This window comes from Sorex araneus, chromosome 10 (assembly GCF_027595985.1).
Source record: "Sorex araneus isolate mSorAra2 chromosome 10, mSorAra2.pri, whole genome shotgun sequence".
NCBI classification, from domain to species: Eukaryota; Metazoa; Chordata; class Mammalia; order Eulipotyphla; family Soricidae; genus Sorex; species Sorex araneus.
Window position 1 is genome coordinate 55926860 of NC_073311.1, and position 27331 is coordinate 55954190.

At 44.3% G+C, this 27331-nt stretch overlaps 1 protein-coding gene across 2 annotated transcripts in view; it reads left to right on the plus strand.

Annotated features, from left to right (window-relative positions):
- Nucleotides 1–27331, plus strand: part of PTPRO (protein tyrosine phosphatase receptor type O) — a 237310-nt gene that overhangs the window by 143035 nt on the left and 66944 nt on the right. For both annotated transcript variants that reach the window (XM_055118637.1, XM_055118636.1), the window contains exons 5-10: nt 1232–1675; nt 4209–4370; nt 11336–11532; nt 18087–18207; nt 18533–18726; nt 19876–19987. In XM_055118637.1, coding sequence (XP_054974612.1) covers nt 1232–1675; nt 4209–4370; nt 11336–11532; nt 18087–18207; nt 18533–18726; nt 19876–19987 — 1230 coding nt within the window. The remainder of the gene's footprint in view (nt 1–1231; nt 1676–4208; nt 4371–11335; nt 11533–18086; nt 18208–18532; nt 18727–19875; nt 19988–27331) is intronic.

The window sequence follows — 27331 nt, forward strand, 5'->3', positions numbered from 1 at the left end:
AGATTATGAATGGATGATAGATTGGTAGATGGATGGCCAATGGATGAAGCAGCAGACAGGTGGAAGAGTTAATGGGCAATGTACACCTATATACACATTATATATGTGTGTACATATATGTGCACATATGTAATGTGTATATATGTGTGTGTGTGTGTGTGTATGCGTGGTAAATACTCATCATCAATACCAATAGGCGTGACGTTACCTATGCCTGAAGTGCCTAAGCACTCGGTAAGAATGCTGGAAAACCCATTCATATGAACGCTAGTTATAATAGGCAGCTACTGAAACTATTCTAAAATGAAGTTCTAAGATGTCATGATTCTCGATTGTTGTGCCAAAGCCAGGCTCATGAAACTCTGTTATATTTTTCCTTACTTATTTCAACTAAAGAAACATACCCTCTACCTGGGAATTATTCTAAGCACTGTAAAAGATGAGATGGTCTGGCTTACCATGGCCTTTGTTCTCAAAAAGTGTGGATGTGCCATTCAGAGGGCATAGAGGAAAGGCAGAGGTGAGGAGTGTTCTCGAAGAGCACAGAGTTACAGAGCAAAATCAACGAGGAAGAAATTGTTTGAAGCTTTTGGAAGAGGAGATTGATATTTGAGCTGCTATTTGAAAGATAGGTGGGACTATTATAGGTGTCCACTTATCTTGCAATGTTTCTACCTATCATATTTCCCTACCTCTGGGGAAGAGTGCTTCCATTATTTAAAAATTTTTTTGTGTTCATACACTTCAATTTAAAAAGTTGAGGAGTGAAGTCCTATTTCCAACATGTGTTTATGTTTTTAAATACAATACAGATATGTAGGTCTTCTAAATGCATCTGTGCCATAGGGAATATTTTTATGTTGATGATTATAAATACACTAGAGTTAGTTTTTTACAAGAAAGACCCAAGAACAATCAGTTTTTGGTTTTTTTAAGGGTGTTTGTGATTAATCGTTTCTGAAAAATATTTCCTTAACTCTCCTTTGGAAGTAGTCAAGCAATCCTTTCAACAAGCACAGTGTCACAGTTAATAAGACTGAAGGATGACTGGTGAGATGCACAAAATCACCATATGTGTGCTTAAGCTACAATTATTGTCACTGTAGATTTTCTGTATTGTAGAAGCAAAACTAAACTCTAATTTGAAAATCTGCATGGACATTTAACTCACCAGTAGATTGTGTTGCAACACTGCAGTTAGTAATAACTTGGGAATCCAACTCTCTTACAGCTCCTTACCCACCTCGAAATATCTCTGTCCGTATTGTAAACCTGAACAAAAACAACTGGGAAGAACAGAGTGGCAGTTTCCCAGAGGAGCCGTTCATCAGAGCCCAGGATACCATGGAGAAAGACAAAGTCTTTCACTTTTCCCACGAGATGCCTGAAATTCCCTCGAGCAACGTTTCTTCTGGTTGGCCGGAAGTTAACAGTAGTGACGATGACCCAACCTCTCAGCCGTACTGGTGGGATGGGGCCTCCGCCACTCCTGAGGGTGATGAGGACTTTGTCAGGGTGCTCCCCACGAGGTATGACGAGAACAGCACTCTCAGCAGGACAGAGAGAGCTGCACCCAGCTCGGGGTCTTTCTTCCCCGTGCAAATGATCCTGAGTTGGCTCCCACCAAAGCCTCCCACTGCCTTCGATGGGTTTCATATCCACATCGAAAGAGAAGGTAAGGAAAGGGACAAATCAGAGACAGAAGACAGGGTGCCAAGGAAGCGAAAGCTTTTTAAAATTTAAGTTTCAGAAGATTGAGGGCAGACGATCTCTAAAGAAAAATGGCTGAGAAAGAAAAGGATTTGGTGGACTGGAGCAATAGTACCGAGGGTAAGGCTCTTGCCCTGCACACAGATGACCCAGGTTTGATCCCTGGCATCCCCTACGGTTCCCCAAGCACCACTAAGAGTAATTCCTGAGTGCAGTGCCAGGAGTAACGCCTGAGCATTGCTGGGTATGGCCCAAAGACAAACAGAAAGGAAAAAAGAGAGGTGGGGAGACAGAGGAAGGGAGAAAGAAAGGGAGGGAGAAAAAGAGAGGGGAAGGAAGGAAGGAAGGAAGGAAGGAAGGAAGGAAGGAAGGAAGGAAGGAAGGAAGGAAGGAAGGAAGGAAGGAAGGAAGGAAGGAAGGAAGGAAGGAAGGAAGGAAGGAAGGAAGGAAGGAGGGAGGGAAGGGAGGAAGGAGGGAGGGAAGGGAGGGAGGGAGGAAGAGAAAAAACATAATTAAGAATTCAATATGGACTAATGCTAGAAAGCAGAAATGAGACTTGGATCAGAATCTCCAGGACTAAGTGTTCCATAAGTTGAAAGTCCTGTCAATTATAAACGTGTTACTGCCCAATGTGTCCCAAACCCCAGGTCACTTAGGGAGCATTTACATTTTCAAAGGGTTTTAAATGAAAGACTTAAGCATTTCTAATGAAAATAATATATATGCAGGGGAAAGTTTTAAGAAAAGCATGCAACAAAAGAATCTGATAAAATGTCTACCTTTTTAAGAGTAGGCTTTTGCTTCTCTAGCTATTCTTAACCCTGGGGTGTTCTCTTCTGAGACCCACACCACTTACTCTGTGAAAGGAGCTGAACATGAAACTAGAAAGTATACAGCCAGTGGTCACCGCGCTATGGCTACTCTGCCATAGACACATTCCTTTCCTGGTCACCCAGCCCACTCAATTATGAAAGGGGTCATGGTGGTCAGTAAATTTGCATCATGAATCCTATCTGAGTTGTTGTGTGGTAGATTTTTATAGTTATTGATTGTTTGTTTTCACTATGACACTTCATTTTCTACTTTCCAGTCTAGTAGTTTGAGAGCAAAGGTTGTCAAGTTGCCATGAATCTGAAAATTAAAATGACAGCTGGCTCTGAACATAGGGCATTAGCACCATGTAAGCTCATAGATCATAGTCTGTGTCCCTACATTGCTTAACAGAATTGGATGCAAAATAAATGGGGTTTCCTGCACAAGATAATAACCCATCACTCAGCCCCCAATACTATATAAAATTCAAGTCCATTGTCATTTCCAATTATGTAAATAAAAAGTCTTAACATTTGCCTAGAATTGCTTGCATGAGAACATCTCCCCTTCATCTGGTTTTTAGTGCTGTGTTTCTCAATATAGTCTGTGGAGAGCAGGGCTTAGGACTTCGACTTTTTTAAAATGTCTTTGCCATGAAAGTCCCATCCTAACTTTCATGTGACTGCAGCGGCTCCTTTGAAGACGGCTGGAGTCGGTGGCTAATGACAGCAGCGTCAAAGCAGGGGGGTGCAGCAGGAGACGGACTTTGCACTCATGTAAAACTCATTCTGACTTTTAGAAGTTCTAGCAGCAGAGGAAAGAAAAGCATGATATGGGTCATAAAATACATCCCGAAGAAATTTCTCTGACCAGAAAAAAAATCAGTGTGTTTTGAGCTATTTGGGAAATACTTCATGTGACCTCGCAGACCAGAAGATATTTGTGGCTGTTCATTTATTTTCTTTATATCCAAGCAAGAAAATCAGTGATTGGTGCAGGAGCAATAGTCTTAGTAAGGAGGCTGCCATGGGTTTGATCCTAGGTACCACATTTGGTCCCCTGAGCCCTGCGGGAGTGATCCCTGAGCAAAGTGGCAGGAGTATGCTCTCAGCATAAGCAGGTGTAAGCCCCAAACAAACAAACAAAAAATTAAGAATTTCTTGAAAGTCAAGGGTGTCCTGACATTCTGCATATATCTCATGCATTTTGTTTTGTTGGGTATAAATGCAGAGGAGGGAGTCAGTGCCCACTCCAGTTTGACTGATTTGGATACCATATCTTAGGTTAGCTGTTTGACTGGAGCAATAGCACAGCGGGTAGGGCATTTGCCTTACATGCGGCCGACCCGGGTTCGATTCCTTCGTCCCTCTCTGAGAGCCCAGCAAGCTACCAAGAGTATCCCATCTTCGAGGCAGAGCCTGGCAAGTTACCTGTGGTGTATTCAATACGCCCCAAACAGTGACAAGAAGTCTCAAAATGGAGAAGTTACTGGTGCCCCCTCGAGCAAATTGATGAGCAACGGGATGACAGTGACAGTGACAGTGACCTATAGTTTAGAGTCATAATTGAACTTGACAAAAGGCAGAAGACAGCATAAAATATTCTTTGTGATTAGCTGACTTATCTCTAGTCGCGATCCTGCCGGGTATCCATTCACGTGTATTATTTTTTTATTTATGATGCAGAAAACTTTACTGAATATTTAACAGTGGATGAAGAAGCACATGAATTTGTTGCAGAACTGAAGGAGCCTGGAAAATACAAGTTATCTGTAACAACCTTTAGTTCTTCGGGATCTTGTGAGCCTCGAAAAAGCCAATCAGCGAAATCTCTCAGTTTTTATATCAGTAAGTAACAAAGAGACTATTTTGTACTCACAGAGCTGGGACAATGCAACTGGTAAGATTAATGATGCCCGGGCGTCAATTATTCATCAAACATTAGAGATGCTGAGAAGGATTCAAGGTCAGGAGGAACCTGTATTCAAAAGATGATGACAGCCAACAAATAGATGTCTGGTTAATAGCAGCAAATCTACCCCAGGATTTCACATGAGGATCTTTTTTTTTTTTATTACTGGGATAATTGAACATTTATTAAACGACCTTCCACACTACACTATCTCGAGAGATTCCCCAAGGTCATGGGCTCAAAGTTTGAGAAATATTACTTTTGTAATAAAATTGATGTTCTTGGACTTTGTGAAAAGTCTTATTAGGAAATGAGTTTGCAGAAGCTTAAAAGAAATATGAAGATTCAAGTGGAATAAGAATCAGGTGGTCACCATAAAATTAGAAGACAATTACAGGAACATCCTACAAACCCCAAACAAAGGGGTTTGTCCTAAAGGCACTTCTGCCAATTCTGAAATAAGGTCTAATAACCAAACAATAATTCACCTCTTATCACTGTACGAATAATGTGTATTTGCAGTGATTTTAGTTCAGCTTACCAGAAGTTCTAAGGCCAAAAATTATTACTTAGCTTCTTAGGAGTTAAATGTGACTCTAATCCACAGAAAGAAAAAAAAAAGGAGATAATGGATAAAAATTGCTTTTCCATAAAGATAACTACCACACACCTTACCACCTTCTGCAAAGACCAAATGCCACGATTGATCAAATAATTATCAAAAATGTGAAAATGGGAATAAAAAAGAGGGATGCCGGAGAGCAGATTAGGTGATTCAGCCCTTCTAAAAGCTGCCCACGAAAGGGGGGTTGGGTGGGGCTGAATCCCAGATGGCACTGTGAATTCCCACTCCCGCTATTTACATAGTGCTGGAAAGCAAAGGTATATGAATTAAAATAGAGCACTGTTGTGTTGGCTCGAGCCGTGAGTGTACAGAGAGAGACAGCTCAGGATAGGATAGTGAGTTTATTACAGCTCAGCATGAGAACCCCGAGTCAGAAGAGAAAGAGACTCGGAGCCCTGTTTGCTGAGAGGGGCTCCCTTTATCCTCTAAAGGTGGGCTACAAACTCCGTACATTCTTATCAGTGAAACAGGAGATACAGAGGTAGTTGGCAAAAAACAATGAATGCATCTTTTCCACATGACCTTCAGGTGCTCAAAGGGAAAAAGGCCCGTGTCAGAATATCTTGCCCTTAAAACCCCACCCTCTGGGTCGTTCATCTGTGGACTTAAAAACTCTCCATAAAATTTAGCCCAGTATGTTTGCCTTGTTAGTGACTGACTGGGGTTCCATACCCAGATTCCAAATGGTCCTCCAAGTTCAGTGATTCCTGAGTCCCGAGCCAGGAGTAATTCCTGAGCACCACTGGGTGTGGCCCCAAACAAACAAACAAACAAACAAACAGAATAGCCCAATGCGTCACAATACAAGAATAAAATCTGAGACGATAAAAAAAAAAAGAAAGAATATCTTGCCCATTTGGTGCCACCTTTAGGTGTCGTCTCCCGGGCACTCCCATAAATCTGTCAGGCCCAGTACACTCCTAGAAATCCGGTGAGCTGGTGTGCCCTAAGTCCGTTAATTGGGGTCATAAAAGGAATGCTTCTCCCTCCCTTCTCTCGTTTAATTTAGGGAGTCAGTTTCAGCTTCTCAGCCCCCGTCACATTTTCTTAATTTTCATTACAGTTTCATAATTCTCATTACATACAGCTTCTTCTTTGTCATTACAAACACCACAAATGTTCAAGATGCCCCACGTAACATTTTTACTGTGGAAATCAAAAGTTGTCATCACTCATTCAAAGTCTTGAAAGATCCCTTAGACACTTGATCCATTAGAACTGAGAAGGTGGTTATAATGGCCTTCAGTGTCTTTTAAATTAGGGAAATCTTTAACACAGCATCATTTAAGAAGGAGAACAGAGCTTTAGCATTCAGTTCTCTCCTGGCTAAAATATTTCACTAACCGAAAAGTTGCTTTCTCTGCCAGGAGAGATCCAGAGCAATTGTCTCCGCTTCCATGAAACTCCTCCAACTTTTCCAGCCGGGCTGACTTTTCCCTTCCCTGAGTTTGCTGCATTCCATAGAGCACAACACAGCACAATATGTGTGTGTGTGTGTGTGTGTGTGTGTGTGTGATGGATTTTAATTATGTACTTCTTTCTTCCCGCTTTCCATAGAGCACGTCACAGCACAGAGAGAGAGAGAGAAAGAGAGAGAGAGAGAGAGAGTGAGAGAGTGAGAGATGTATTTTAATTGTGTACTTCTTGCTTCCCGTACAAAAATCTGAAATTTGAGAATAGGTTATATTATTTGTTCATTTGCTTGGTTATTAATTCTGTTGTATTTACAACAAATATTTGTGAAGCTACTTTCATGCATCCGGCACTCCGCTCTATTTTTAGATTATCTCTTTTTCTAGAGCTGTTGGGAATGTGTGAAAATTGCTCAAAAACACAATGATTTCAGAGAGCATATTACTATTCATCTAGAAAAATGTGGGGCAGTAGAATTTTTGGGTTTTGTCTGCCAAGAATGATATTTTTAGTGCTTAGGATATTCTGTTCAACAATAATGAGTTAGGCAGAAGTACTGTTTGTACCCTGGGTTTAAAGAATAATACTATAAAATGCAGAATGCACTATAGCACTGTAGTCCCTTGCTTATCAATTTGCTCTAGCAGGCACCAGTAACGTCTCCATTGTGAGACATGTTGTTACTGTTTTTGGCATATCAAACACTCCACAGGTAGCTTGCCAGGCTCTGCCTCACGGGCGGGATACTCTCGGTAGCTTGCTGGACTCTCTGAGAGGGACGAAGGAATCAAACCCAGGTCGGCCACGTGCAAGGCAAATGCCCTACCTGGTATTGCAGTGGTGTTGCAGAAAATACAAAATACTTAAAATAAAATACTGTATTATAAATAAAAACACTTAAAATACCAAAAGTTCCCCCAACTTCTCAGAGTCATACATACACCAAATTATAGTCAAAGTACATTTTCTTCACCAAACCTTTTCTATCTTTGAAATGTTAAGCTCTGGCCTTAAGATTTAATACATTCTACTACATTAAAGAGTATGTTTATGTAGTTGCTTCATGATTTACACTTACGTAGTTTTGAAGTCTTTCCCCAGAGGGGAAAATTTTAGTAGAACCTTACATGATTCCCCCAGAAGGCTTATGAAGGAAGCATTTTTTTATTTTTCTTATTTCTCAGGATTGAAAAAAAATTAAACCAAGACACAGTAAGTTCAGTGGCTTTCCTGAACAAGCATCAGAGCTTAGGAAGGTGATGGCCAAGTCCATTTCTATAATCATTGTGTGTGTGTGTGTGTGTGTGTGTGTGTGTGTGTGTGCATTTCCTCCCACTTCCTCTGTGCCCTCAATACCCTGGTTGTCATCATAAAGTGATAATCCTTCACAATGAGATTCCCCCCTAACATAGCTAATGTCACTGAACCCAACAACAGCTTTGTGATACAGCCCATCAGGTGGTGTCACGAGTAGTCACAAAGCACTGATCCCGGACATGGGAGGATGGGCCTGGATCCTGGCTGGATCCTAAGCACAGACCAACTCTTTGACATCACATAGGTCATCCATGTTTCTGGACCTCAGCTTCCTCCTCAGTAAAATCAGATCACGAAACTCTCAAGTTCTTCCAAGTCTTTGGTTCTAGATCTGCGCATTTGGCAGATGAATGAGATTTTCTGAGATTCAGAAAAGCTAATCACTTGTCGGATGTTGTGTAATTAATAGCACTGTAGCACTGTCGTCCCATTGCTCATTGATTTGCTCATGCGGGCACCAGTAACGTCTCCAACATGAGACTTGTTGTCACTGTTTTTGGCATATCGAATCCGCCACAGGTAGCTTGCCAGACTTTGCTGTGCGGGCAGGATACTCTGGGTAGCTTGCCAGGCTCTCTGAGAGGGATGGAGGAATCAAACCCAGGTTGGCCGCGTGCAAGGCAAATGCTCTATCTGCTGTGCTATCGCTCCAGATTAATAGTTATCAAAATTGAGCTTTGTGCCACCAAAGCTTTTCCAAACCAGTGCTTTTCTTCCCGATGCTCAGGAAGTTGTGCTCAGCAACTAAGATCACGGATTTGGGAATGAAATTTTCTCATTTGAATTCCAGTAGTTCTTACCCTGTTTCAGGTTCCTGGACTCAAATGAGATTGCTGATAGTGCTGACTGTACAGACAGGAAAGGATTTAGACGGGCAGACACCCATAAACTTTTAACTGAGTTGGTACAGATTGAGGCTCCATCTCTTTGTACCATCAGCATTTGCATTGTTATGGTTTTCACAGCACCTTTTGCCAGGAGCCAGGTGCCCCCACCCATTCTTCCTCTCCTGAAGAGGATGTAGTAAGGAAGATACAATTTTCAGTGCAAGATCCAAGTGCCTTTAAGGCAACAAAAGGAAGCTGCGCATTTGCATTCCAAAAGGGCATTTCAGAAGACAACAATTACCTAATCACCTTGTCATTTCTGGAGCCTTTCCTCTTTCTTAGGCTCTGTGCTAAATAGCTAAATAACCCCTTTCCAAATTTCTGAGGACCAGGCTCCTGGGGTGCACATCTAAGGAAATATTTGACAATGAGGAACCCACCAAGTCCCTCAAATGATCACCCAGTTTTTACCAGCTTCTACCATCAAACTAGCCTGTTGCACATTTCTTGTCAAACAGACTCACACCCTGGGCTGTGGACCCCGTGCCTGCCAATTTCTTTTTTCTTTCATTGACTCTAATAAGGGCTCATTTGAATCTGAAAGCACACTTCCTAGAGCATCCAAACCCTGCCAAGAAGGAAATTTTTAGTTAGTCGCCGCTGAAATGCCACACTCCCTCCTTGTTAAGAGAAGTCGCTCTCTCGGGTGGAGTTGACAGCATGATCTCCCCTGTGGCAGACGCAGTGGAGCGGCCTTGCCTGGCGGAGCTGCTGTGATTGTCCTTGTGGTTGCAAAGGGCAGAGCTCTGAGCCCCTGGGTCCCAGCCTTACTCCCTATGATTTTCTAAGAGGAAGGGGTGTGTGTGTGTGTGTGTGTGTGTGTGTGTGTGTGTGTGCGCGCTGAGGGAAGGTGTGTGTGTATGTGTGTGTGTGAAGAAGGGGTGTGTGTGTGTGTGTCTGTGTGAGGAAGGGGTGTGTGTGTGTTTAAGGTGTGTGTGTGTGCCCGGAAGGAAGGTGTGTGTGTGTGTGTGTGTGTGAGAAAGGGGTGTGTGTGTGTAAGGTGTGTGTGTGTGCCGGGAGGAGGAGGGTGTGTGTGTGTGTGAGGGAGGTGTGTGTGTGTGTGTGAGGAAGGGGTGTGTGTGTGTAAGGTGTGTGTGTGTGCCGGAAGGAAGGTGTGTGTGTGTGTGTGAGAAAGGGGTGTGTGTGTGTGTAAGGGGTGTGTGTGTGCCGGGAGGAGGAGGGTGTGTGTGTGTGAGGGAGGTGTGTGTGTGTGTGTGTGAGGAAGGGGTGTGTGTGTGTAAGGTGTGTGTGTGTGCCGGAAGGAAGGTGTGTGTGTGTGTGTGAGAAAGGGGTGTGTGTGTGTGTAAGGGGTGTGTGTGTGTGCCGGGAGGAGGAGGGTGGGTGTGTGTGTGAGGGAGGTGTGTGTGTGTGAGGAAAGTGTGTGTGTGTGAGGAAGGGTGTGTGTGTGAGGAAGGTGTGTGTGTGTGAGGAAAGTGTGTGTGTGTGTGTGTGTGGAAAGTGTGTGTGTGAGAAAGGGGTGTGTGTGTGTAAGGTGTGTGTGTGTGCCGGGAGGAGGAGGGTGTGTGTGTGTGTGAGGGAGGTGTGTGTGTGTGTGTGAGGAAGGGGTGTGTGTGTGTGTAAGGTGTGTGTGTGTGCCGGAAGGAAGGTGTGTGTGTGTGTGTGTGTGTGAGAAAGGGGTGTGTGTGTGTGTAAGGTGTGTGTGTGTGTGCCGGGAGGAGGAGGGTGGGTGTGTGTGTGTGTGTGTGTGAGGGAGGTGTGTGTGTGTGTGTGTGTGTGAGGGAGGTGTGTGTGTGCGAGGAAAGTATGTGTGTGTGAGGAAGGGTGTGTGTGTGAAGAAGGTGTGTGTGTGTGAAGAAAGTGTGTGTGTGAGGAAAGTGTGTGTGTGTGAGGAAGGGTGTGTGTGTGTGTGTGTGTGTGTAAGGTGTGTGTGTGTGCCAGGAGGAAGGTATGTGTGCGTGAGGAAGGTGTATGTGTGTGTGTGTGTGTGTGTGTGTGTGAGAAAGGGGTGTGTGTGTGTGTAAGGTGTGTGTGTGTGCCGGGAGGAGGAGGGTGGGTGTGTGTGTGAGGGAGGTGTGTGTGAGGAAAGTGTGTGTGTGTGAGAAAGGCGTGTGTGTGTGTGTAAGGTGTATGTGTGTGTGAGGAAGGTGTGTGTGTGTGTGAGGAAAGTGTGTGTGTGTGTGTGTGTGTGGAAAGTGTGTGTGAGGAAGGGTGTGTGTGTGTGTGTGTGTGTGTGTGTGTAAGGTGTGTGTGTGTGCCAGGAGGAAGGTATGTGTGCGTGAGGAAGGTGTATGTGTGTGTGTGTGTGTGCGCGTGTGTGTGCCGGGCAGAGGGGCCACACCCAGCACTGTTCTGGGGGACTCTGCAGGGCCAGAGATTAGACGTGGGTTTCCCACGTGCACTCCAACCCTTTGAGCCATCACTCACGGATGAAAGAAAAGAAAAGGAGTTTTTTTCTTTCTCGGTCACCCCCGGCGATTCTCAGGGTTTACTCCCGCCTCTGCAGGTAGGAATTACTCTGGACGGTGCTTGGGGGACCATATGGGATGCCCCGGAACCGAACCCAGGTCAGCTGCTTGCAGGCAAACGCCCTTTCCCCTGTCAGGTAGCTCTGGCCCGGGAGAGTTTCTCTCCGCTGGGCGTCCTTGTCCCTGAGGCTCGGTGCAAACCCTCGTCCCTGTCTCTGCCCGGCCGCGTGCAGGTCCCGTCGGGGAGTGGATCGAAGAACTGACGGAGAAGCCGCAGCACGTGAGCGTGCGCGTCCTCAGCCCCACCACGGCGCTGCTGTCCTGGACGGCTTCCCAGGAGAGCTCCAACGGCACCCTCGTGTCCGTGGTGTCCCTCACCTGCCAGAAGCAGAAGGAGAGCCAGCGGCTGGAGAAGCAGTACTGCACGCAGGTAACGGAGAGGGGACGGGCGGCCCTGGGGTGGGGCCGTGGGGGATGGGACCTGCTGTGTTCGGGAGGACCCAGGAGCCGGGGTGCTGAGATGCCAGGGGCCTGGGAGCGGTTTGACAAGGACATGCCCTGAGCCCTGCAAGCCAGCCACCTTCTGCTCCCTTTCACCTTTGTTCTTCGGTTGCAGACTGACACCCTGTGTCGTGGACCCTGTATCTGTGTCAGAAAACTCCCGGAGTGCCTCTGCGTGCCGGAGAGTAGAGGCTGGAGACCTCCAGTCATTTTGATTAGCCCTTCTCTCGCAAGCCCCTCTAACCTAAGTGAGAGCCAGAGGTGGGTCGGACCGAGCTCCCGAGGCTGGAGTGTCCTTCTGCAGTTCCCCAGCCCAAGGAGGTCAAGTATCCTGGGTCAGGGAAGAGCAGAAGGAGCCAGAGGAACTGCATGTCCTCAGGACCAGAGGACTTGCCAAAGGTCTCAACAGTGTCCCAAGGGAGAGGACCTCCCTCCCCCAGAGGAAGGTTAACTTGTTAACCAGACTGTTGGTCTGAGTTGCTTTTGCCACCCCATGCTGTTATTGTCATTGTCATTTTAACTGGACAAGTAAGGCAGGTTCCCTGGAAACATCATTCAAAAACTGTTTCTGAGAAGTGTGGCTGCGACTCAATAAATATCGCTATGCTGGCGGGACAGTTGGTGTGTAGGAATAATTACCCAGCTATGTCACTGCCCTCCCACTGCCCTCTGGTCATTTTTCAGTGTGAGATTCAGATACATCAGTGCACTGGCTTATTTCCTTTAAAGAGAAGCGTTCTCTACGGTGACTTTATTGAACACAGAGAGTAAAAGGCTCCCTCTAGCTAGTCACAAACACAAGGGTCCTGAAGGAGAGATGGGGACAGAAGATGTTCCCTGCGGTCCGGGGAGGGAGTGGACATCCCCAGTGGACGTCCCCAGTCCTGACTAATAGTCCTGAGAGGAGACGCTTCCCCCAGTGCTCCAAATACTCCCAGGGAGTCTGGAGTTCAATTCCAGCTTCTGAAAATCTTTATCATTTCGCATAATCAATTTTATTAATTCATGGTATCTTACAGTCTTTCCTTCCCTAAAAGAAAAATAAAATGATGGATACAGAACGATCTCTCATATATGGGACTTAAAGATACACAGCAAGGTACCCAGGAAAGAACTGATCCAAACATTGAATTGATTATGGGGAGAGGGAGGGATGATAGGGAGGAGAGCCGAGTCCTTGGAAGAGGGAAGGGGGTCCGGAGGTGATGAGTGTGGTGCTGCAATTATGTGCTTGAGAAGCCATGATTAACATTAGTATTGTAAATCACAGAACCTTAATCAATAATTTTTAAAAAAATTTAAATGACACATTTGAGTGAAACGAACAGTATTTTGAAAAACTGTTTGCAGGGGCCAGAGAGATAGTTGAGCAGGTAAGATGCTTGCCTTGAATACTACTGACCTGGGTTTGATTTTCAGTATCCATATGGTCCCCTGAGTACTGCCAAGAATGATTCCTGAGTACAGAGGCAGGAATAAGCCAGGTGTGCACACCACTCAATATATATGTATATATATATATGTGTATATATATGTATACACACATATATATGTGTATGTGTGTATGTATATATATGTGTGTTTGTAGATAGATAGATAGATAGGTACATTTGCTACATAAAAGCTACTTGGAATGCTTCTGTTCATACCCACAAATTTTGACTTTGTGAAATAAAGAGAGTAAGAATTCAAAGCCTATGAGAGGAATTGGGGCCATGGTCTTGGGCCATTTGAAAGGCTTTCTGGGCTGAGAAAGCCCTTAATTGAAGAGGAGTCTTCCTCTTGCCTTGAATTAAACTAAAGAGTTAATGTGTCAAACTGATGAAGAAGTCATCACAGCTTCCAGGGAAGCTGAGGTGCGGCCTTCCTTGGCCCACAAAGACAACCAATTCTAGATGGAGAGAAAACCAAGCTTCCCAAAGTGGCAGCAGAGCAGGTGGATGGCCTGGCTTCGACCCCTAGCACCGCCTATGGTCCCCTGAGCCCCGCCAGCAGTGGTTCCTGAGTGCAGAGCCAGAAGTGGGTGTGCCTCAAAAACTGAGCATGGCTGGGTGTGGTTCAGAAGCCAATACGCACGCTTCCCTTCTGTGAGGCCAACCTGATGCTCCCAGTCACCTACTGTGCAGATGACTTCGCTTTTGCATCGAAGCCAAAGGCTAAAGATAGATGGTAAATTATAAATGATCCAGAAAAGACCCATTTAAGTGCACTTTGGCAGAACCTTCTCAAAATACTAATGTCAAATCGTGAAGGATTACAGGCCCGAAGGAGGCCATACTTTGGAGGGCAGGTGGGAATTTGACCCCTGAGCTGGGTGTCCTTCCAGTAGCCTGAAGGTCATTGCAAGAACTAGGCCATGATGACCTCACCCACCTCCTCTTCCTTCTGTACAACTTGATTCATCTCCGAGTCGTTTCATCTCAGAAAGAGACACTGGAGTTGTAATATGCATAATGGGATTCGGGCCAGGGAGATGACTTGAAGGACTGAAACACCTGCTTTGGTGGGAGTCCCTAGCTTTGATCCTTGGTACTGCATAGTTCCCAAAGCACTGCTGGGTATGGCCCCCAAAAGATAATAGGTGCAGTGTCCAGGCTTAATTGCACAAGAAATTCACTGTGTCACTGTCATCCGGATGCTCATTGATTTGCTCGAGCGGCACCAGTAATGTCTCCATTCTGAGACTTGTTGTTACTGTTTTTGGCATATCGAATACACTACGAGTAGTTTGCCAGGCTCTGCTGTGCGGGTGAGATACTCTTGTTAGCTTGCTGGGCTCTCTGAGAGGGATGGAGGAATCAAACCCGGCTTGGCTGCGTGCAAGGCAAACACCCTATCCGCTGTGCTATCACTCCAGCCCACACACAAAACACACAAAATACTACTCAAATATAAGATGATATCCTGTTGTTCCTGCTATGTGGCAGATGTTATCAGACTGAGCACAGTCAGTTAGTCAGAGAGAGAAAAGACAGATACAGAATGATCAGTTACATGTGGGATAAATTACTTATCGTAAAATGATATAGATATATATATAATTATATATATATATATACAATATATAACATAGTTTGCTATTATACAGACCTGGCTAAATGCTTTTCAGATCAAGAGAGAAGTTCTAGAAGTTTTCCAGGGAAGCCTGAGTAACTACATTTGAGTATTAAAAAAAAATGGTAAGAGGAACACAGATAGTAGAAATAAGACTGTTTCCGAGGCAAAGAACCCCTGCTGTCACTGAGCTCAACCCTATTATCTAACTGTCTGTCCTGGAGTGCAGCTCTGTGCGGGGTCTCCCCGCCTGCTGCTTCAGCTCAGGAGGATAGTACCAGTGCACAGTTGGAGGGACAAAGGCTTGGATTGAATTTTCTGGAATAAAGACTCAGTCTGGAATGGACCAGGAAAAAATAGTGATCAAAGGAGGGATAAGAAAAAATTGCTAGAAGAGTGGAGGGTGCCCCACTAGGGAATAAAACATCCACTGTTTAGTAAGTAGTATGCAAGGACCATCTCTCCTTCCCACGTGCAACACACATCAAGAAGGCCCTGGACTGGGGCTGGAGAGATAGCACAGCGGGTAGGGCATTTGCCTTGCACGCGGCCGACCCGGGTTCAAATCCCAGCATCCCATATGGTCCCCTGAGCACGGCCAGGGGTAATTCCTGAGTGCAGAGCCAGGAGTAACCCCTGTGCATTGCCAGGTGTGACCCAAAAAGCAAAAAAAAAAAAAAAAAAAAGAAGGCCCTGGACAAATTTTACAAAGGCATGAAGTGGTAGAAGTGCAGGTATAGGCTGGTGGCTCAGCAGTTACTAAAAATGGGGGGAGATTTGGTGTTTGATTTGTTATCAGGATAAGCCATTATGGTATTACAGTTGTCTCTAAATTTTTAGTAGTGTGAAATATATAAATGAGTTTTTTTAATTTTAAGGAACTATAGTTTTCTAATGAAGACTATATTATGATGGATATTTAAGTGTCTGTGATAGTCCTTTGGCTAAACAACGACTGCCTAAAATATTATCAGATCAAAACAACTCGAATGGCACTCTGAGGCAGGTGCTATACTCTATATACTGTTATACTAAATGAGTAATTAATCAGGTCGTTCAGCACTTACAGGTATAATAGAATGTCTACATGTATTCTTAAAATTTAAAAGGAAAGTTTAAAGCAATGTGGGTAACATTAGCTCCAGTGGATTCAATGATATGTTTTTGTGTGTGTGTATGCATGCATGCAAGCGAGTATGTGTGTGTGTGTGTGTGTGTGTGTGTGTGTGAGAGAGAGAGAGAGAGAGAGAGAGAGAGAGAGAGAGAGAGAGAGAGAGAGAAAGGAAAAAAGAGAGAGAGAGAAGGGGAGAGAATTATAAAGTTGTCCACCAAAATGTTGGAAATGGTGGGGAAAGAACCAAAAGAGTTCATTTATTTCATTTGCTCTTTTGCTAAGTGAACAGTTTTGACAATGACCATGTGCTGGTTTTATCATGTAAAAAATGTATTTTTGCAAAAGGAAATAGCACTGCTTACTTATACACAGATCATACAAGTTCTTATCCAGAGCATTTCCTGGAGAAACAAACTAATAATATCATAATATCCATTTGGTCAATTTTATCAATATGGCATTCAACAAAATTCTAAAACATGGGCAAAAAATTCGAGTATAAATATAAAAAGGAAGGGAAGAGTGAGAATATTATACAAGCATTCAATTTCTCATTTGGGTCAAATTATTGGAAAAATTTCTTTATTTTCTAAAAAACCATTTTATTGTAACATTGTGATTTGCCAAGCTGTTTATAATGCAGTTGTTTCAGGCGTTCCGTGTTCCAACACCAATTCCACCTCTACTGTGGGCCTCCCTCCACCAATGTCCCCAGTTCCCAACCCATCGTCCAAGTTTGCCCCTGGAAAAGAAATTTTGGTCTACTGCTTCCCCTCCTTACATGTAAAGCAAGTTGCACCCAGTTCACCATAGCAAGGATTTCTAGGTGGAGGATCAGTCTCTGGTAATGTTTAAGATTCATCTTAGGTCTAGGGATGTGGCTTACTGTACAACACGTGTCGTGCATGTGTGAAGCTCTGGGCTTAATTCTGGCACCATACAGAATTACTCATAACATATCTTTAATACTATGTTAAAATCATCATAAGACTTTTAAAGATGCTTGTATGGTGGATAATACTGATCTCTATTGGTTTACGCTTTTTTTTACAACAATTTTGCAATGTTTATGTAACCTTAGGGCCAGAAAATTGATGAGTATTAAGTGTTAGATTTATTGATCTGATACATGTATCCTCTCAACTCCCAGGTATATGCAAAAATTATCTGTACTTAATCAGTGAGGAAGACAAAAATAAGATTATAAATTCCTTTGCCTATGAGAAGTAGAATCAGTATTTATTGGATCCTTGGCAATCCCAACAGAAAATCCAAGTTCTTCCCCTCAAGAAGACTGGCTACATATTAGAGCTGTTAAATGTCTAGTTTGCATGCTTCTTAATCTGTTAGTTGAATCATCAATCTTTGTACCAACATTTGACTCTAACCAATACAGCTCATTCATCTATCTATTCTCACCACTTTTTTCTATACAGTATTTGTCACACTTCCAAAGTTTAAAAAAAAGAACTATAAACCAGAGCTCATCTAAATGTGAAACATTCTCTACAAACTTATTTCTTGAGGTCACGAGAGCCTTGCAAGTGTTTCCCACTCTAGCTCAATGCTCAGACTGTAGCATGGAGTAGAGGTCACAAAGTGGAATTTCCATCCCACCATTGAATCTAAATACATGACCTTGGCCATCCCTAGCTTTTTTTTATCTATTAAATGAGACATTTGGACTAGATAATCTCTGAGGTCGTTTCCATCTCTATAATTAGATACTCTATGCTTCTAAGTGAGGGGAGACTAAAGACATTCCATTGTGTATAATAAGCTGACACCACAATTTAGGATATCAGACTCTCCGTACAGTCTTGCTGATTTGATTATGGTGAAAGGCTGATGTGTCTCCCGTGAACATGGTTACGACTGACAGTGATGGGTATAAAGCAGTTCATGAGGCTTATTAAATCCAACCGTGGAATTGGAATGTTCTGGGTCCCCTTCAGTGTTCACATAAACTATAAATCATTCTAAGTTTGAAAGCTGACCTTCCCCCGCATGGGTAAAGACTTGGATTTCAAAGATATCCATGGATCCACAAAGACGGTCTGTTTCTTTTTTTCTTTTTTGGGTCACACCCAGCGATGCACAGGGGTCATTCCTGGCTCATGCACTCAGGAATTACTCCTGGCGGTGCTCAGGGGACCATATGAGATGCTGGGAATCGACCCGGGTCAGCCGTGTGCAAGGCAAACACCCTACCCACTGTGCTATTGCTCCAGCCCCACCATGAAGACTGTCTGAATACCGTTTCAGCCTCCAAAAGCCCAGTTCTAAATCAGTCTTATTGGATGTTTGGTTTGAAGGTGAACTCAAGCAAAACTATTATTGAAAATCTGGTTCCTGGGGCTCAGTACCAGGTGGTGATGTACCTCAGAAAAGGCCCGTTGATTGGACCACCTTCAGATCCTGTGACATTTGCCATCGGTAAGTTTCTAGACATGAGAATAACCATCTCGTCAGAGTTCTGTTTGGAGGAGTCCAGAGTCCAAAGCCAGGTCACTGTCCTCATAGCTGAGCAGATCATACTTATTCCCCCATATTCTGCCGCCAGAGTGATAAGTGGCTGTGTATCTGGGGGACATTCTCAGAAATACTTAACCCACAGGGGGGAAAAATTAGGGGCACTCATGTTTAGTTTTCACTGGTCTTCTTAGATGGGTGAGACTCTGGCTATACAAAGTTTCAATCCATTGCTAAAGTATTGATACTCCTTCTTGGCTTTTTCTCTCCCCATCCCCCTCTTCTCTAGTTCCAACTGGAATAAAGGATTTAATGCTCTACCCACTGGGCCCTACGGCCGTGGTTTTGAGCTGGACCAGGCCTTACTTAGGCGTGTTCCGGAAATACGTGGTGGAGATGTTTTATTTCAACCCTGCAACCATGACCTCTGAATGGACAACCTACTATGAAATAGCAGCGACCGTCTCCTTAACGGCCTCCGTGGTGAGCGTCAGGGAAGCAGCTCTCAGCTTCCGCTGTAAACCACTGCACCTTTATACGCAGCAAAGGGGGCGGGGAAAGTTACCTGTAGATGACATCTTTTTGGAATGCACACAGCTAGCTTGCAACTTTTAAGATTTTTTTCGTGGACTTTGCTTCTGAAGTTTTGTGGTTGAGAGAGAGAGCTGGGGGTGGAGTTCGAGGGTGGAGGAGCATGGAAGAAATGATTGTGTTTACCCTGAATTAAATCTGTTTGCTAATTCAGAGTTTTCAGTAGAGTTGCAAAGGAGGTTTGGTTTCTCACTGCTCCTGAGGAAGAATACCCAGACTTTGGTCATTCACTTGTTGGTGACACAGTGTACCTCTAAGGATGACTGTTCTTGCCATAATATCTACATGTCAGTGAAAAAAGTTATCAAATTAGGCTATCAGGATGCTTTGCGAAAGAGCAGGTAAAGTGCTCTTTTTTTTTTTTTTTTTTGCTTTTTGGGTCACACCCAGCAATGCTCAGGGGTTACTCCTGGCTTTGCACTCAGGAATTACTCCTGGCGGTGCTTGGGGGACCATATGGGATGCCGGGGATCAAACCCGGGTCGGCCGCATGCAAGGCAAACGCCCTACCCGCTGTGCTATCGCTCTGGCCCCCAGGTAAAGTGCTCTTTCTAAGATCAGGATAGTTTTTTCAATGCTGGTTACCTACCACTCTCGTCTGAGTGACAGTGGCCCTCTGATCATATGACAACTCTCATTGTTGTTGACCAACAAAAACACAGGCTTGGGGACCAAGTTAGGAGAGGGCAGAGTGATGAGGCATCCTCAGAAATGGGTATGTGCAGCTGCACAGTCCCCTACAGAGAAGTCGGATGTCACTGTGTAAATGAGTAGAAAATTGGGGAGTGAAATCCAGATTAACATTATTTGATTCTATATCACTGAATCCCTGTAGAAAATTATATTTTCATAATCATTGGGTTGACATCACACTGCCTTCCAGGAAGGATTTTAATGGAAGCTATGGGAAATACTAAAGGACATAGGAAGGAATATAAAAATTGCTAATTTCCTTCATGACCCCATAAGAAATAAATATATTTCAAAAGCATGATGCCCCATCCCCACTTCTTAGCTTTTCATCCCTTTCCTTTTTTACAGAGAATCGCAAATCTGTTGCCAGCATGGTACTACAACTTCCGAGTTACCATGGTGACGTGGGGAGACCCAGAATTGAGCTGCTGTGACAGCTCTACCATCAGCTATATAACAGGTGGGTGCGGATGGGAAGCACTTCCATGGTCGTGAACCCTCTTCTGCAGAGATTTCGAGAAACACATCTCCAAAAAGAGCCCTTTTGCTCCATTGACTGGCTCACTGATTGAGTGTCAGTTTCATGGAGGTAAACTGCTTGCTTATGAAAATTTATTATTTAAGAGATAATCTTTTCCAATTTAAAATGTCTTTTTGAAGTGAGCCACTTCCCCGAGTTTTTATTCTGAGTCATTGCCCTTGATTTCTAGGGTCCTGCTTGGAATTGATTAGAATTCAAATGCAGCAGGTAAATCTTTCAGCCGCACTCTTGGCACTCAATTGATTTGACCCATTGAATAATTATCATCGCCAGAGTGTCTCCATTTCCTTATTAATGACACAATTTTCTAAAGCTGACAGCTTTGGAAACAGGAGGACCTGAGTTTGAATCTGAAATTCAAACTATATCACTTGTAAGCTTGACAAGGAAATTTTGCAAATCGTCCATATTTGTCATCTGCAAAATAGCGATGATGAGGATTTAAAATTATTATTCATAATCACTTCCCAATTTACTAAACTACTCAGTAAGCGATGTGGCACAAATCATAGCTATTTTAATAAAAAAAAATATCAGCGGGCTGGAGAGACTACTCAACAGACTGAGCATGTTTTACATAATTCAGGAGGCCTGGATTCAATCCCCAGCACCACATGGCTTCCTGGAATCCCACCGGGGATGACCCTGAGGTAGTAGTAATAACTTGACCAGGAGTACTTTCTGGGAACCACAGGTTATGCCTCTCTCCCTGAAAAAAAAAAAAAAAAAGACAACCCCCCCAACCCACTCCCACCACGTGCAATCACCAGGACGCAGCTAGGGAGCCCCACAACTCTCTCTCGCCACCTGCTTTTGGTGGTTTTGATGTCGGTGGGCCCCCCGGGTGACTTACGTGAAGCGGGGAGGAGAAAGACGCTCACTTTCTCCCCAACCGCCTCTACCACCCGCCTCTACCACCCAGGACCCAGAGTTACTGGGTTCTTGTCTCGCTCGCGGAAAAGAATTTCAGGAGTAGACAAGCAGTAAAGTAAATAGATTTTATTCAGAGGTTTCTGAGGGAAGGAGGAAGGGATAAGTGGGAGAGAGAATAGTAAGAGTAACGCACTCAAGAGAGAACGCAGGCTTCTCCAAGGGTGGAGGAAGCCCCTACACATAACCGAGCTTTAGACACAAAAGTATGAAAGCATGAAAGTACACGTCTCAAGAGGGGAGATGAGGGCGACACATGTGCTCAGGCGACACATGTGCTCGGCCACGCGGGCGCAAGCAGCTCATGGGCTCAGGCAGCATATGCGCACGCTTCCTTCGGTCAAGGTGTCTTTTTTAGGGTTTCTTCAACCTGCCCCACGTGGGGTTTCTTCCCAGGTAAAAGCCCGTTGCTAAGGAGGTTACCAGGGAGGTTGGGAGTGGTGATGGTCTTCGTTAGGCTGGATCACATTTTAATCAGATTAAGGGAGAGGTTGACGGAATTCGAGGAACTTCATGGGGAGGGGTCCAACCTCCTCAGGGTCTGCTGAAGGTCTTATCAGGTCCTTTTTCTGTATCCACAGGGTGGGTCAGTCTCAGCATTCTCCTTCCTAGAGATTTTGTTAATCTAAGTTTCATTGCCAAGGGCCTTTCCCTATCTACCTGCCTACATCAGCCACTTCCCCACCTGGGATGGCCCAGGCCATGGGCAGACGAAGGAGGAACCGAGGGTCAGGCTGGTTGGTGACCAGTTGCTGTATATTCCATTCTCCCCACGCACCTGTTCCGATCTCACTAAGCCCCCCATTCTAGTCTCACACTGCCCCCCATTCCTGTCTCCTCCTGTCTCTCCTGCTCATCTCTTCCGGCTCTGACTCACTGCCTGGGTCTCTCTCTGGTCTCTCTCCAACTCCCTGCATAGGGGGCAGCAAAATCAACATATGAAAGCCCTTCATCCGCTCAAGGGCAAAATACCACTTAGGGGTGTTTCTTCTCCCCTTAGTCCAACAACTTAATTAACATCTTAATTCTACTTCTTAATATTAGTTATTTTGTATGGATACAGTAAGAGGTGCATCAAGCTTGCAGGGTGGCTCTCCTGGGGACATCTCCATATTATTATTATGGATCTCAGACTACAGTGCTCAGGCCAGATTAATCTTTCCTAATCCTAGCAGGGTTCTAATCCAGCTGTTACTTTTTGGATCATGACAGCATTTGTTCATGACCATGCTCTTAACTTATAGTTAAGTATTTTGGCACTTTGGCCTGGCCCATTTCAATGCCAGGGTAGCTCACAGCTTGCCCTGGGTCCATCTGGGGCATGGGTTAATAGTTTCCTGAGCTTGTGCACCCTCATCCGGACCCTGCTTTTGGGGTGCTAGGAAGTAAGGGCAACTGAGGCTTAAGTTGAGAGAACAGATGCCCAGGAGTAAATAGCATTTGGAGTCAATTAACTCCCAAGTTACAAAAGCATAGCATTAACTGTCTTCTTTTTTTTTTTTTTTTTTTGCTTTTTGGGTCACACCTGGCGGTGCACAGGGGTTACTCCTGGCTCTGCACTCAGGAATTACCCCTGGCCATGCTCAGGGGACCATATGGGATGCTGGGATTTGAACCTGGGTCGGCCGGGTGCAAGGCAAACGTCCTACCCGCTGTGCTATCTCTCCAGCCCCTAACTGTCTTCTTATATCCACACAAAAAGGACATTGCTCTGAATTAATTATGCAAAGTACTTAAAGAGAAGAGAAAAGCAATATTTACAAGTTAATAGTCTGATTAGGAGATAAAGGTGATTGACTGAAGGTTGGGGAAGCAGAGCACAAAGAAAGAGGTTACAAATAAACACAGAGGAATGGGAGCACTGTGGTGAGAGTAACCCAATAAACTTTAGCTCCCAGTGGCAAGGCAGAAAGGACAAACCAATGTTATCCTACATCGCCCCCTTTTCGTTTTACAAAAACACATTTGATATAGAAAGAGGAACAATTCCAATCACAAAACAGTCTCATTTGTTGTTCTAAAACTTCAACCTACCCCTGAACCCAGAGCAGTGCTTGTAAAAGTGTCCAGTTGTCCTGCACTGTCCAGGGGTGATTAGAGTCATTTAGTCATGTTTTGAAGAAATGAAGTGTCCGGATCAAAATGTGAAGAGTTGTTCCTGCAACAGCAGCAGTAGTGGTTACAGCAATGACTCCCAGGGGAGCAACTATTAAGAGTCCGATTAACTTCAGATCACTGGATCAGGCTGGGAGCACTGGAGCAGGAGCATCATAACTTCTGTCAGGAGTTCTTCAGCAGGGGAATGCAGCCATTTTCTGATCAGGTTCACTGGCAGTCATGGATGTGCAACCTAGCTTATGTTTGAGGAAGAAAAAAAAAACACTTTTTTTGCTTTTTTTGCTTTTTTGGGTCACACCCAGCGATGCACAAGGGTTACTCCTGGCTCTGCACTCAGGAATTACTCCTGGCGGTGCTCAGGGGACCACATGGGATGCTGGGAATCGAACCCGGGTCGGCCGTGTGCAAGGCAAACGCCCCACCCGCTGTGCTATTGCTCCAGCCCAAAAACCACTTTTTAAAAGTTATCAGAGGCTTTGACCATTGGGGTTTGGTCCCCATGCCTGGGGGTAGAGAAAGAGAGAGAGGGAAGCTCCCATACAAATGGATATTCTAGAGAGAAATGAAAAGATGTTCATTCCTTCCTCCTTCGGGAACTGAGGCACCTGTGACTGTCACTGTCACTGTTGTCTGTTGTTCATCAATTTGCTCGAGCGGGCACCAGTAACATCTCCATTGTGAGACTTGTTACTGTTTTTGGCATATCAAATATGCCACCTGGACATTGCCAGGCTCTACCGTGCAGGCGGGATACTCTCAGTAGCTTGCTGGGCTCTCTGAGAGGGGCGGAGGAATCGAACCCTGGGTCGGCCGTGTGCAAAGCAAATGCCCTACCCGCTGTACTATCACTCTGGAGGAAATTCTTAATCCAAAACACAGGTTCCTGACATTGCCCAATCCACAATGTGACCTCATGATAAGTTAAAGGAGCAAGAGGCCTTTGCTGCAGGTCCTCTGAAGCTGGCTCTTCTTCTTTCCTTGTGACTTTCAGCAGAAATCAATTTGATGATGGCTTGGGGCTGGAATTTGAAGGGTGGTGAGTCTCCAGCTGTCTGAGAGCCAAAGTGGGTGAATTCGACTCCTGACAAGATACAACAGGACCCAAAGTTTCCCGGTGGGGTTATCATCTGTTGAAACAAAAGCCTTTTCCTTGAATGAGGAGTTTCCCTGCTACCCACTCTTTGTCAATTTTAATCCAAATAGGAGAATGAATAGTTTCCTGAGTTTGTGCACCTTCCTGAAAATGCCTCTCAGCTGCTTTATAGGCTCTCCTTGAGGTAAATTAAAAAAATTAAAGTTAACAATGTAATGAGATCTAATATAAGTAATAAAAATGGGTTCAGAGCGCTTTTGTAAAAATGGAAAACAAAGAGGCTGTTAGCATTAGATGTTCAATGTTATAAATTTGTGGTACATCATTATATAGCTGAGAGCATAGAAGTGACCAAGGTCGCAAAGGAAATGGGGAAGTTCAGCAAAAGAGCCAAACCCTGGGTGCTTGAACTAAGACTTTGCAGGTTAAACCATGAGGTTCTAAGTAGAGTTGTAAGATAAAAGAGAAAAATATTCTTAAAATTTAAAAAAAAAAATTTAATTTTTTAAAAAAATTTACTGAGGAGATAAAAGAGAAAAATATTCTTAAAAAGAATAATAACTTTAACAAAATATTTTCTCTCTGATCTAGCTCTGCTCCATTCACATTTTTGAGTTAAAATGAAATGGAGAGTAGCTGGAGAGATAGTACAGAGGTTAAGGTAGTTGCCTTGCATGTGTACACCAGGGAACCACATGGTCCCCTGAGCACTGGAGGGAGGAACCACCAAACACAGAATTGGGAGAAGCCCCTGAAGTTCCACACAGAGAAAATGGAAGGAAGGAAGGAAGGAAGGAAGGAAGGAAGGAAGGAAGGAAGGAAGGAAGGAAGGAAGGAAGGAAGGAAGGAAGGAAGGAAGGAAGGAAGGAAGGAAGGGAGGAAGGGAGGGAGGGAGGGAGGAAGGGAGGAAGGGAGGAAGGAAGGAAGGAAGGAAGGAAGGAAGGAAGGAAGGAAGGAAGGAAGGAAGGAAGGAAGGAAGGAAGGAAGGAAGGAAGGGAGGAAGGGAGGGAGGAGGGAGGAAGGGAGGGAGGGAGGGAGGAGGAAAGAAGAAACGAAGGAGTTTTCATCAAAGGGCTGGGGCCACCCCCATTTGAACCCTTGAGAATCTCAGAGAATGATCTCTGGGCCAGAGTAACCTAGAGCACAACTAAGTGTGGCTCCAAAACCAAAAGATTAAAAAGAAGACGTAGAAATAGAAATACACTGATGTGACGTGAATTTTCCCCAGTCACCTTACACTGTTCTTTTCTGTAGCCGGTGCTGTCAGCTTCCCTTTGTAATACTGAGAGAATAGAAAAGTCAAGGGACTCCAAAAAATGAAGAAATGCCATTTGACAAATCCTGCATGAAACTTCTGACTATATCAGTTGCATATTTCATTTTAATTAAATCTTGCTGCCTTGGTATAAAAATATTATACCAAGAATGCTTTGCTTCTCAGAGCAGCAATCTGGTTTCTCACACCTCCAATCTAACACTTTGAAGTCCCTCCCCCCCTGCCCCCTCCCCCCTGCCCCCTGCCACCCGCCTTGGTTCTGATCATTTCTTGTTAAGGAACTTGAGGCGAATGATCTCCAGGACCCCAAGCTTCTGTGTTCTCTTTCCTAGACTGCCTCAGGATTGCCTAAGCACTGGCTAATGAATCCTAAAGAATCAGGACTCACTTCTGCTTCGTCAGTGTGTGTAGGGTCTCAGAAGACTGTGACTTGGTCAGAGGACTTGAAGTTCTGGCCTCAAGTAGTTTCAGTTATGCTGGAACGGGCAGGAACTAGGCTCGGATTATGCAGGCAGACACAGCAAGTGTGGGTATGGAAAGTGGCTAACAAGTGAGGTAATAAGCTACTTGCTGAGGTGAGCCGACTAAGATTTGGTCCTTGAGAATTTTTTTTCCCCCTTTTCTGGGATACACTAAATCAAGCTGGTGTGAGGCCAGAGAGATAATACAGCAGATGGGGTGCTTGCCTTGCATGCAACCGTCCCAGATTCAGTCCCCGGCACTCACAGGGTTCCGCAATCATCCTTGTTAGTTAGGAGTGACATCTGAGCGCAGAGCTAGCAGTGAGTCCTGAGCACAGCCAGGTGTGTCCTGCCACCCCCCCCCCCAAAATAAATAAAATAAGTAAAAAGGGACTGGAGGATATGTAGTAGGTCACTTACTTTGCATATGGCTATCCTGCGTTCAAACCCTGGCACCCAGTAGGAGTGATTCCTGAGTGCAGAGCCAGGGGTTAAGCCCTGAACACCACTGGATGTGGCCTAAAAACCACTAAGTAAATAAATAAAATTTGGGGCCAGAGCTATAGTATAGTTGTTAGTGTGCTTAATTTGCACACAGCTGACCCAGATTTGATCCCCAGCATCCCATATGGTCCCAAATTTCACCAGGAGTAACTGAGGATCACCAGATGTTCCCCCAAAAAACAAACAAATTAATTAATTTTGTTTTATTATTTATGATGTTGGTGCTCTGTGATCTTATCTGAGTCTACTGACTCAGTCTCAATTTTCAGTTCTAAACAGTGGCTACAGCAGTGCTCTGAGAATTAAATTAGATAACATAAATCATACTGATATCTGAGTTATTTTTATACTTTCTGAACTAGTTGAAATTTTAGCACAGGAGGCCTGTCTTTCTTCTAACAGTTGCATTTCAATTTTTTTTTTGGCTCTGTGCTCAGGGGAACCTATGCCCTAGTGCTAGGGATCAAATTGGGGTCTGTCACATGCAATGCAAAAGGACACCTTAAACCCTGTAGCATTTTACACGCCAAGCAAGTAAGGATCTTATATTTTACTTTCCCATTTTTTCAATTACTATGGTAATTGAAATTACCGAAGTGTATAGTATACAAAGAAATAAGAGTAAAATGTTTGAATAAGGTGGGGCTTGTTAAAATCTCAATTCTGTTTTCATTGTTTAGGGTGCTTGCTTTCGTATCTGCAAGGAAAGTCACAATTAAGGTGCTCCTGTAGCAAATACCGTTTAATGAAGAAACAGTGCCCCCTCGTGGTCCTTGGACAATCTGCAGGGTTTTAAAGCAACACAATATAAAAATTTTAAGACATTTTTCTCCTCTTTGCAATTTTAAATGTTTCTTGTCCTCATAAGAATCAGAACATAC